Here is a 12,063-nt window from a genome sequence, read left to right as displayed (position 1 = left end):
GAAGGAATGTGGGCAGACAGTAGAACACAGAACATTGAGTTCTCACCTACAGCCCAGAGCGATCACTGCCTTCTGGTTAGCATTGGAAACCCCATGTTGGCCCCTCTGACCCGCAGGATTTTAGGCCAAAAGATTTCATAATGTCTTTTATACTGCTGTGATTCAATATTTATTTTGTATTTCAGTCTCTAGTTCTGTTATACCTGATAGCCCATAGAAATTTAAGCACAAAAAGTTGTTTGATTCTCAAGAAAATTCTGGCCAATCGACTTCAACAATTCATCAAAAAAATAATACACTGTGATCAAACAGGATTCATTCCAGGGGTTCAGTATTTACAAGTCAATTAATGTAATTCATCACATCAACAGGAGCAAGGACAAGAACTCCAGGATCATCTCAATAAACACAGAAAAAGTATTTAACAACTAGGAATCCATGGAACATTTCTCAATATAATAAAAGCTGTGTATAACAAACCTACAGCTAGCATTACACTTAATGGCAAAAAGCTAAAATCATTTTCTCTAAATTCAGGAATGAGACAAGAATATCTATTCTCTCCACTCCTCTTCAATATAGTATTAGAATGCCTAGCTAGAGAAATAAGACACAAACATGAAGCTGATCCAAATAGGGAAAGATTAACTAACACTCTTTCTCTTTGCAGATGACATGATCCTGTATTTAAAGAATCCCATAGATTCCACTCCCAAGTTACTTGAGCTGATCTGAAACTTTGGCAAAGTTGTAGGGTATAAAATTAACCCTTAAAAATAAATGGCTTTTCTATATGCCAACAATGAGAAGAGCAAGGCTGAAATCAGGAAAGCAACTCCTTTTGTAATGCCCCTCCCGAATATCTAGGAATTAAACAAAGAAGTGAAGGACCTCCATTATGAAAACTTCAATAACCTAAAAAGGAAATTAAAGTAGAACTAAGGAAATGGAAAAAGATCCCATGCTCCTGGATTGGGAAGATTAACATTGTGAAAATGGCATTACTACCAAAGGCTATCTATAAATTCAATGCAAAACCATCAATATCCCAACCTAATTCTTTAATAAAATAGAGGAAGCAATCCACAGATTCATATGGAACAATATAAAATTCCAAATAGCAAAAACAATCCTTAGCAGAAGGATCAGTGCTGGAGGAATATCAATACCAAACTTCAAACTTTATTACAAAGCTATCGTAATCAAAGCAGCTTGGTACTGGCAAAAGAACAGACCTGAGGACCAATGGAATAGAACTGAAGACCCAGAAATGAACTTAGCTACCTAATCTTTGATAAGGGAGCCAAAAAAATAAGATAGAAGAAAGATAGCCTCTTCAGTAAATGGTGCTGGAAAAATTGATTAAACATCTGTAGAAAACTAAAGTTAGATTCTTATATCCTTATATATCACCCTGCACCAGAACCAACTCCAAATGGATAAAAGACCTCGAGGTAAAAGCCGACACCCTGAAAACATTGCAGGAAGGAATAGGGGAAACTGGGGCTCCTTGGCACAGGCCGAAATTTTCTTAATAAAGACCCAGAAACACAACAAATCAAAAAAAGATTGGGCAAATAGGATTGCATTAAACTGCAGAGTTTCTGCATGGCAAAGGATATCGTTAGCAAGATCAGTAGAAGCCCACAGATTGGGAGATCTTCACTAGCCATACAACAGACAGGTAGCTCATATCAAAAATATACTTATAATTCAAAAATTAAACCCCCCAACAACAAATCCTCAAAGAAACAACTGCCCCATTAATAAGTGGGGTAAAGACTTAAAGAGAGACTTCTCTGAAGAGGAAATAAGAATGGCCAATAGACACATGAAGAGATGCTCAAGTTCTCTGGCCATAAAAGAAATACAAATCAAAACAACATTGAGATTCCACCTCATCCCAATTAGAATGGCCATTATCAAGAAATCTCATAACAACAGATGCTGGAAGGGATGTGACCAGAAGGGAACCCTACTGCACTGTTGGTGGAAGTGTAAACTTGTTCAACCACTTTGGAAAGCAGTATGGAGGTTCCTCAAAAGACTCCATATAGAGCTCCCCTATGACCCAGCAATCCCACTTCTGGGCATTTACCTAAATGACTAGAAACAAGGCCATACTAAAACTACCAACACAACTATGTTGATCTCAGCATTATTTACCATAGCTCAGATATGGAACCAACCCAGATGCCCCTCAGTAGATGAATGGAACAAGAAAATCTGATACACAAACACACAGACACACAGACACAGACACAGACACAGACACATGCACACACACACACACACACACACACACACACACACACACACACACACACACACACACACACACACACACACACACAGTGGAATCCTGGGCTTCCATCAGAAAAAAATGACGCCATCCTACTTGTAAGGAAATGGAAGGACTTGGAAAAAATCATATAAAGTGAAGTCAGCCAGACCCCAAAAAGCATAGGTCCCATAGTTTCCCTTATTTGTAATAAATGGCATACATCTAGGTTAATCTTAGCAGATGAGCAGACTAGCTCAATAGCTATGTACATATGACCACATAAATGAAGTGAACTCCAAGACATGGACATAAGAGGTTTTTCTTTGTTGTTGTTGTTTTTGATGTACTATGTGATTTCTTTTTTTTTCTTTTGTGCTTGCCTCGCTATGATTTATCCCCTGTGGTCACTGTATTTGTATATTGTATATACAATACCCTGGGTGTTGTAGACACATTTATCTGAATTAGAGAAGGGAAGGGGAACAACAATGGTGAGCCAGGACAGAAGGAGAAGCCGTGCAGCATCAATGCTCACAAGATAGTATGTTGGAAATGATCTGCACAACTTGGGGAGGGTTTGGGATAGGGAAGGAGGGAGAAAAATGAAGGAGGGGGTAACAAGTTCGACAAGAAACGTACTCACTACCCTATGTAACTGTAACCCCCTATGAACATCACCTTGATAATAAAATTTAAATTTAAAAAATTGTTTGAACTATTTTTTCATGTTTCTCAGAGGCTAAGTGACAATATTCTAGAATTTCTCTCTTATTTTGTTTGTGTGCCTCTAAAAAATTGTTAGGAATACCTGTATGAAAGACCTTAGAACATCATGCAGATTTTTAAATCTAAATGTATATAGAAGGGAAAAAGTTAAGTTACCTGCATTATGGGCATTTCTGGGCTATTTCTGTGTAAATTAATTACATAAACGTGTTTCATTGTGATGTTTCTACACATATAGGGTCTTGTGGCTACATCATATTAATTTGTCCCAAACTGCCAAACTTGTGATAGTAGAATTACAGGCAAAATGACTAGAAAATTCTGTCTAGGAAGATGAGCTTGTGAAATCCAATCTTAAAATTTAACTTGGCCAAACAGTGTTCTTGGCTCAAGGCATTTGAAGAGGTGATTGACCATTCTTCTTTTTTTTTTTTCAAATTTCAAATTCATGATGAAGACTCAAATGAGATTCAGAAAAGCATCAACATATTTCCGGATATCCGGTGTGGTGGGAAGGCATTGCTGCAGGTATCATAAACCATGCTATGGAAAAGCTGATTCTAGAGCCAGGTGAACCTGCTCTTTGAATCTTGGTAGCACCAGCTTCCTAGCCATAGTCTTTGTTGTATAGCATTCTGGTGAAAATTAAATGATGGTGAAAGCCAAACACTTAAAGTCATCTGTGCAAAACACTTAAAGTCATGGGGCATACCTAATTGTGTCATTTATAAAATCTAACAGTACAAACTGTCAGAGCAGAAATACAGGAGAAATTCCTTTTCTATTTTCTATTTTTAGAATCCATGTCCATAGAAAGAAACTCTTTTAATGAGTAGAAATACTTAACCCAGGAACAGGAAAATAGTAAAAAAAAAATATTCTCCTTGATTTTTTTGGTACTTTCTTTTATGAAAATACATCCCCTATCTATCCATGTGTCTTCTCAAATTTCTATCATGGCTCACTAAGAGAGCCAGTGTTCATAATTCTGTGAGAACTGAGCATCTATAGACCTTAAATCCTCATTCAGAAATTTCTGCCTCAACTCTCCTAACCCAGCCAGTGAGTCAATGAATGAGTGTTGCTGGCCCAGGTGATGACGTACATTAATAATGACCCTTGTCTTTGTCATGATCCAACAGGATCCAGTGCATCAGAGCTTTAAAAAGGGCAACAAGTCACCAAATGTTGTTTCTACATGATGTGTTCATGCTGTAGCAGCATTTTGCCTTTTAAATTTTTAGCTCTACAACCCATTCTTTTAGAATGTCATTGCATAACAAATGACTACTTAACGGTAACGAAGATGCCTTCTACCACACAATGCAACAACAATTTTAATAATGTGAATTAAGAATGAATAGGTGATAGTAAGAAGGTTAGCAAAAGCCTGTGATCCTAGCAAGTCTGGAGGCAGAGATCAGGAGACGGTAGTTGGAGGTCAGTCCAGGCCAAAGGAATTCAAGAAACTCCATCTCAACAAGTGGCTGACCATCCCAACTAGGGTGCAGTGGTGCACTCCTGTTTGTTTTAAGAGCAACAAGAGGGAACACAAGTTGGAAGGATTGCAACCTATGTGTGCCTGGTCATAAAAGGAGACCAAAAATAACCAGTGCAAAAAGAGGCTGGATGTGTGGCTCAGGTGAACAAGCACCTGATTAGTAAGCAGGAGACACTAAGTTCTAGTACTATGAAAAAAAGCAGATTATGAATATAGATAAAGTCCTTTCTTTGATAAATGGTGTTCTTGTCTTACTTTGTTCTATAAGGTGATTTCCTAAAAAGCATTCTCTAAGGAGCTGGGAAGTTGGCTCAGTGATAGAGTGCTTGCCTTACATGCATGAGGCCCTGGGTTCGATTTCTCAGCACCACATAAGCAGAAAAAGCCAAAAGTGGTGCTGTGGCTCAAGTGGTAGAGCGCTAGCCTTGAGCTGAAGAGCTGAGGGACAGCACCCAGGCCCAGAGTTCAGCCCCCACAACCTCCCCCCAAAAAAGTATTCTCTAAAAATAATCAAATAGTTGCTAGAACACTGGTTATTTGTGAGGTGATATTGAGTGTATTACAATCATATTTGATATAGTTTAGATGTACTGGATCAAATGAAACACTAGGTGGTCCACTAAGAAAACATAATCATTATATATGTGTGTGTGTGCGCGCACACATGTGTATTCATAGGAGCAGTCAAAATTGTTTAACAGTTATAAAACAATTAGGGACCAGTGGAGTTGGAGATACTTTGCTATTACAGACGTTTAGGTGATTGCTAGAAAGTCTCAGTTATCCCAGTAGGTGAAGAAACATTTGCACAGGAAGAACTGTAAAGCAAACATTTAAAGCCACCCAAACATTGTTTAAAGGACTAAGGTAAATGAAGACTGCATTGGTGAACAGATTCTCACTCAGTTTATTCTAAAAGATAGACCTCAGGCAGAACGAGATTGACGTCTTTGTAAATATGTAGGTGCATTTCTAGGTGCTGGGGATATTTCAGTGAGGCAAACAGAAGAGAAAATATTGTCTTGGTGAGGATTACATTTTAGTTAAGTCACACGTCAAAGCATCAGTGAATGAGAGGACAGGAGGAGAAGGTGGACCAGGGAGATGAAGGGTGATATGAAAGATGACCTCTAGCGGTTACTTGGGTCAGACCACCAGTCACCCTGGGTTTTGAGCCCAGGTAAGCATCCTCCTGGCTGCTCTTATTTGTGTCCTCACTTGGCTCTTTACTCAAGGCTAGCACTCTACCATGTGAACCTCAAGGCTGGCTCTCTACCACTTGAACCATAGCTCTACTTCTTGCTTTTTGCTGGTTAATTGGAAATAAGAATCTCATGAACTTTTCTGTCTGTGCTGGGGTTGAACACGCATCTTCAGATCTCAACCTCCTCAGTAGTTTGACCACAGGAGTGAGCCATCAGAGCCTGGCAACTTTATGAGTTTTGATATTCCTTTCCTCTCTTTAGTTAGGCTACTCCCAACTATTGTTAGGACTGTCTAAGTTGTGAATACCTTCAAGTCCTGGGAAAACCTGGATTTCGGTCACCTTCAAACAGACAACCCTCCAGCAACTGTCTGTGATATGAAAGTGTCTCCACTGAACACTCTAGATTCTCTTACTTTTCCTATTGGCCTATTGGTTCATTCCCAAACTTTCTGCAGTCTGGGTTCATGCCTCTATTACTACCTACACATGGGGTTTATAAGACTTGTCGATGCCGTCCTCTTAGTGGGATCTGCTGGTGGATTTTCCACTGCTGACCACCTTCTCTGAAGCTTCGTGTTCCTGTCATCCTGAGCCACATGCTTGCCTAGACTCTGCCTGTTCCTTGGAACTCTTGTTCATGGATTCTCACCCTCTATTTGTTTTCTGAAAGGTGATTTTCCTCCAGATTTTACACTTGATCATCTTCCCTTATTGCTCTATAAATCCTTTCTCTGGCTGATTTCACACAGTTCCAGGCTGCGAACTGGTCCCTATTGTACGATGACTTTGAAATCTATACTTCTCACCCATGCTCATAAGTCAACACCTGTGAATTATCTGCACATCCTCTCTGCACTTCAATAAAGTTGAGATTTTTATTATAATCCATCATTGCCTTCACCATGGTCTTTTTCCTCTTTGTGGTTGGAACCAGCCATTGTTCACCTGTGCTGCAAATGCAAACTTCATCTCTGTTGCATGCTCTTTTATCTCCTCTTAGCCAACTATTAAGCTGTTCTGTTTTACCTCCTAGACAATTCTATATTCCTTTTATTTCTTCATTCCTACTTCTGTTTCCTAATTTCAAGCCCTTGCTGTCTTTTGTATAAAGACAACCATCACTACATTCTAGTTTTACCTCTGAACTCTTCCCTGAACCCTAAGTGGTTTTGGTGGACTTGATAGAGCCAGTATATCATGGACTAGAACCAGGTAACATAGCATTTTCATTTGGACATCTATGCCTTGCCATATCACAAGCTATCTGCCTGTTTACCTACCTCACAAAATAGTGAGCTTTACGCAAGCTTTATCTTTGTATCCCAGAGCCTGGGCCTGGCATGTATTACAACCAGAGAAAGTACTGCATATTGAACAGTGTTTCTATGACTGCTGTCTCTCCCATCCTCTTTCCTAAAGGACGAGAACATGGTTTATGATTTATATATATATATACACTATATATGATATATAAACAAAGATATAGTATATATGCATATACACCTGTGTATGTGTATATATACATATGCTCAAGTGCTATACATATAACACTTAAGGACATAACTAGGTCAGAATGAAAGAAGGAAGGAAGGAATGTTGATATTCTCAGGCAAATGTCTGTAATAAATTGTTTTGAGATTCACTCACAGATGCAATTTAGAAGTAGTCTGAGAAGCCCAAATAATTAAAAACATGTTTTTAAAGCCTGTAAGCAAGCTGGGTGCCAGTGGCTCACACCTGTAATCCTAGCTACTGAGGAGGCTGAGACCTGAGGATTGTGGTTCAAAGCCAGCCCGGGCAGGAAAGTCCATGATACTCTTATCTCCAATAAACCACTAGAAAACCAGATGTGGTGCTGTGGTTCAAGTGGTAGAGCACTAGCCTTGAGCTGAAGAGCTGAGGAACAGCATCCAAGCCCAGAGTTCAAGCCCCATGACCAACAAAAAAGAAATTAAAGCCTGCAAACAGTTTAGAAAATGTTTTCCTATCCAAATATGAATATTACATACAGTATATATACTATATTCTTCTATTCCTCTTGAATGTTCCCAGAAAGCCTTTAACCTTTGTAATCCTACACAACAACATAATCATTTGAGCACAAAAGGCACTCCCCTCTCTTTCTTCCTTCTTTCCCTCCTTTCCCTCCTTTCCCTCCCTCCTTCCTTCCTTCCTTCCTTCCCTCCCTCCCCTTCCTTCTTCCTTCGTTCCTTCGTTCCTTCCTTCCTTCGTTCCTTCCTTCCCTCCCTCTCTCCCTCCCTCCCTCCGTCCCTTCTTTCTTTCTTTCTTTCTTTCTTTCTTTCTTTCTTTCTTTCTTCCTTCCTTCCTTCCTTCCTTCCTTCCTTCCTTCCTTCCTTCCTTTCTTTCTTCCTTCCTTTCTTTCTTTCTTTCTTTCTTTCTTTCTTTCTTTCTTTCTTTCTTTCTTTCTTTCTTTCTTTCTTTCTTTCTTTCTTCCTTCCTTCCTTTCTTTCTAGAATGAGTTTAAATAGTAATCAGGCTTGCCTTAAATCCATTATTTTCCTGCCTCAGACTCCCACATGCTGAGATTTCAGGCATGCACTCTACACCCAGCTCAAAAGATATTTCTTATTTGGGCATGGGAATGTGGCTTTATGGTAGAGTGCTTGCCTAGCACGCATGAAGCACCACATAAATAGCAAAAGCCTGAAGTGCTGCTGTGGATCAAGTGATAAAGTGCTTGCCTTGAGCAAAAGAAGCTCAGGGACAGGGCCCAGGCCCTGAGGTCAAGCCCCAGGACTGGCAAAAAAAAAAAAAAAAAAGACATTTCTTATTTTGTCATTAGGGGACACAGAAAGTTGAAACTAAGATTGATCTAGAATATTATAAAATCCTATCTGAGGCCAGTAAAAGTTTTCCAACAGAACTTACATATATATGCATATTCAACTATGTATGTATATATAAACATATACATATATACATACATGCTTATATGCATATATACATACAGGTATACCTATATACATATACATATACATATATATACACAAACAGAAATATACACTCAGACTACATTTTTCATCACAGTACTTTGAAATGGAAATGTTGGAAAGGATCAATATGTTGTTTGTAATTCATAAATACAGAATGAATGTTCAAACTACCAGCTTGTTTTGAATTTAGCTGTACTTTCAAAGCAAAGTGCAAAAGATTTAATGGAAATTTAAGTATAGCCTTCTTTATTAGTTAATTTCAATTGAGCTAAAATCATGCCAGGAATGTGGATGTTTTCTTTTTCACAACTAGGCAGCATTAAATGGTCCTTCTAGTGTTCTTAGCTTAGCTAACTGCTCACTGAACATTTCTATTATTTAACAGATATTTAGGGGCTAGAGAAAAGAGACACAGTTTCAAGATGATTTTTTTTTTGCATCTGATTTAGTTCAAGATTTCTGTCAAAAGGTCAGAACTGTAGAGAATAAAACCATATATCAAAATCTTTTCACTTTTATGAGAAAGTAACACTTAGGCACGCAGAGATAGAATCCTATAGCATTTAGAATGGGAAACTAAGACAAATGTAGATAGCTTTTACTTTCATTAATATTAAACAACTAGTTGTTTAGGTAACAACCAATTCATAATGATAACAATCATTAACTAATTGCTTTCAGTTTAAGGGAAGGGATTTTATACAATAAGCAAATATAATGCAATTTAAGTACAGTTCAACATGTACATATATGTAGCACAAATGCGCACTGAACTCACCTTAAATCTATAAGCTTATACATGAATAAATATGCTTGAATAGTTGTCATTCCCTATTTTTTCTAGTTTCAAAAATACAACGAGAGGGGCTGGGAAGGTGGCTCAGTGGTAGAGCGCTTGCCTTGCATGCCTGAGGCCCTGGGTTTGATTCCTGAGCACCACATAAGAAAAAAAAACTGTAAGTGGTGCTGTGGCTCAAGTGGTAGAGCGCTAGCCTTGAGCTGAAGAGCTGAGGGACAGCGCCCAGGCCCAGAGTTCAGGCCCCACGACTGGACCCCCCGCCCCCACAAAAAAAAATACAACAAGAGATCTGGGTCCCAGTGGCTCATGCTTGTAATCCTAGCTACTCAGGTGGCTGAGATCTGAGGATTATGGTTCAAAGCCAGTCAAAGCGGGAAAGTTCAGGAGATTCTTATCTTCAATTAAGCAGCAAAAGCCAGAAGTAGAGCTATGGCTCAAGTGGTGGATGCTAGCCTTGAGCAAAAATCTCAGGGACAGTGTCTAGAGCCTGAGGTCAAGCCTCAGGAGCAGCATGTGTACGCATGCGCTCACACACACACACACACACACACACACACACACACACACACTATCTATCTATCTATCTATCTATCTATCTATCTATCTATCTATCTATCTATCTATCTACCTATCTAAAAAGGAGACACACACTAGACTCCCCAAAATACCTGAATGTGCTACTTATGAGAGCTGTAATTCCTAAACATTTATTTTCAATAAAACACATTCACTTTGGTTTCATACTTAAATGGGCTAAGATTTATATTCATGTTTTTCTAAACTAGGTGGCTCTTAGAAAGGATCTAAATGAATAGTTTTACTTTGTAGATATGAATACCTACAGACAACCATCTCAAGATTCTGCCCTACTCAGTCTTGTAAAACAACCTTCAGTTACCTGGATCTAGAGGGAAATTATCTGCTTGGGTGATCTTTGGTGAGAGATACGGTAGCCAATTTTCCCAGGTTATCCTACAACTTCCCAATAAGATACAAATCTAGTGTTCCAGGTCCCTAGTGAGAGATGAAATGAAATTTAGATAAGAAAGCCTTACCTTCACATCATTGGTGTTCATCCTCGTCCCCTCCTTCCCCACAAATATGTCATCAATGTCCACCAGGATGTACCTGTCCAAGGACAAGGCCAGCCTCTTGCCCGACAGGAAGGAGATGGCGTCGATGAAGATCAACTTGTGCAGCCAGAAGTTCAAGTTGTTGCCAAAAAGAACCCTCTGAATTCCATCATGGAGGCCCAGGTCCTGAATGACGGTCGCATAGAAAGCACCTTTAGAGATGGGAGGAGGAAGGTTTTCTGGGGTCTTTACTTTGGCAAATATAACTGGTTGGTAGGCTGAGTGATTAATCTGAAAAACTGTCCAGTCAGTTCCAGGTAAAGAACCTTTGTCAAGCTTGGACGATTTGGTCACACGAAGCAATGGAGAATGAGGATTAACACAGCAATCTTTGACTGCAAGATTTCCGTAGATGGAAAGGGGGAAACCTTTCCATTGAAAACTCTGTAGTCCCTTCTCACTAGACTTTTGGAATCCGATGACACCCACACCATATTCCAGACAGTATTTATCTAAAAGGCTTCGATTCCAAGAGTCCATGTGCATATACTTTAAGATATTCTCATAGATAATGAGAATATATTTGCCTTTTGCTTTGTCCGTAAGTGCTGGGAGATCTCCTTTTCCAGGAGCAATTTCAATGTGATATTGGAATCTGGTAGACTCTAGGATCATGATAATGTCTTGACCGAGAGATGAGTACTGGCTCTCCACAAAGACCAGGACTACGGGCTCTGTCTTCGAGGCATCTAGAAGCTTTGAGGTCTTCACACTCATCAGCCTGTCTGTAAGGTGCTGGAGATCGCCACAGTCTACTTCTGAAGCCATCTCAGAGAACTCACTGTCCTGTTTGTAGCCGCTGTACAGGTAGTAAGCAGAAATAATAATGCTCACCATGCAAAAGGTGGCAAGCAGCAGGACTGTCCTTTGAAAGTGCCGGTGCAGCTTCATGACAAAGCTCATGCTGGGTTTCCCTTCTTTGATTATCCCACCGGGAGCACCCCAAGAAGTCACAGCGAAGATGGCCGTCTCAGTGACTCTCCCAGGCTCAGTCATGAGTTCATGTCACCATTGCAGCACATCTGTATGGCTGCATCAGGACTCACAGGAAATAGAGCCTGAAAAATAGAATAATTGGAGGGGAAAATTGGATGGAATATCAAATATCCAGCCCAGAGCATTAAAATAAGCAAACTTAAAAAAAATAGTGACTAGTAGTACAAATGACTGACTAGCATGCAGATGAGCTGGTGTGAGGTGAGAAAAACTTCTCGTTACTTCTTCCAGATGTGGGTGAGATGGGGCAAGACAAAGTGTTCCATGGGACACAGTTTTTGTCCTTAGTATGGAAAAATAACCAGGCTAACAAGATTTGCATCAAAGGCCTTATGTAATACTACAGACCTGACACCACACACAGGTTCCATACATGGTCATTTCCTGTCATTCAGATAACATGATGTAGTGCGTATTCAAGCTACATATATATAATTACATGGACTGAAACGTCATAAAAGTT

General features: G+C 39.5%; 1 protein-coding gene across 1 annotated transcript in view; it reads right to left on the bottom strand.

Annotated features, from left to right (window-relative positions):
* The window catches only part of LOC138827008 (bifunctional heparan sulfate N-deacetylase/N-sulfotransferase 3), a 131,477-nt gene extending 119,813 nt beyond the window's left edge, over positions 1 to 11,664 (bottom strand). Inside the window, exon 1 of the mRNA XM_070022502.1 lies at positions 10,527 to 11,664. Coding sequence (XP_069878603.1) covers positions 10,527 to 11,600 — 1,074 coding nt within the window. The 5' untranslated portion in view covers positions 11,601 to 11,664. The remainder of the gene's footprint in view (positions 1 to 10,526) is intronic.
* Between the last annotated feature and the right edge of the window lie 399 nt (positions 11,665 to 12,063).

The sequence above is a fragment of the Dipodomys merriami genome, unplaced genomic scaffold (assembly GCF_024711535.1).
Source record: "Dipodomys merriami isolate MVZ:Mamm:240054 unplaced genomic scaffold, mDipMer1.0.p SCAF_15, whole genome shotgun sequence".
Lineage (NCBI taxonomy): Eukaryota > Metazoa > Chordata > Mammalia > Rodentia > Heteromyidae > Dipodomys > Dipodomys merriami.
This window is presented reverse-complemented; position numbering and strand designations above follow the sequence as displayed.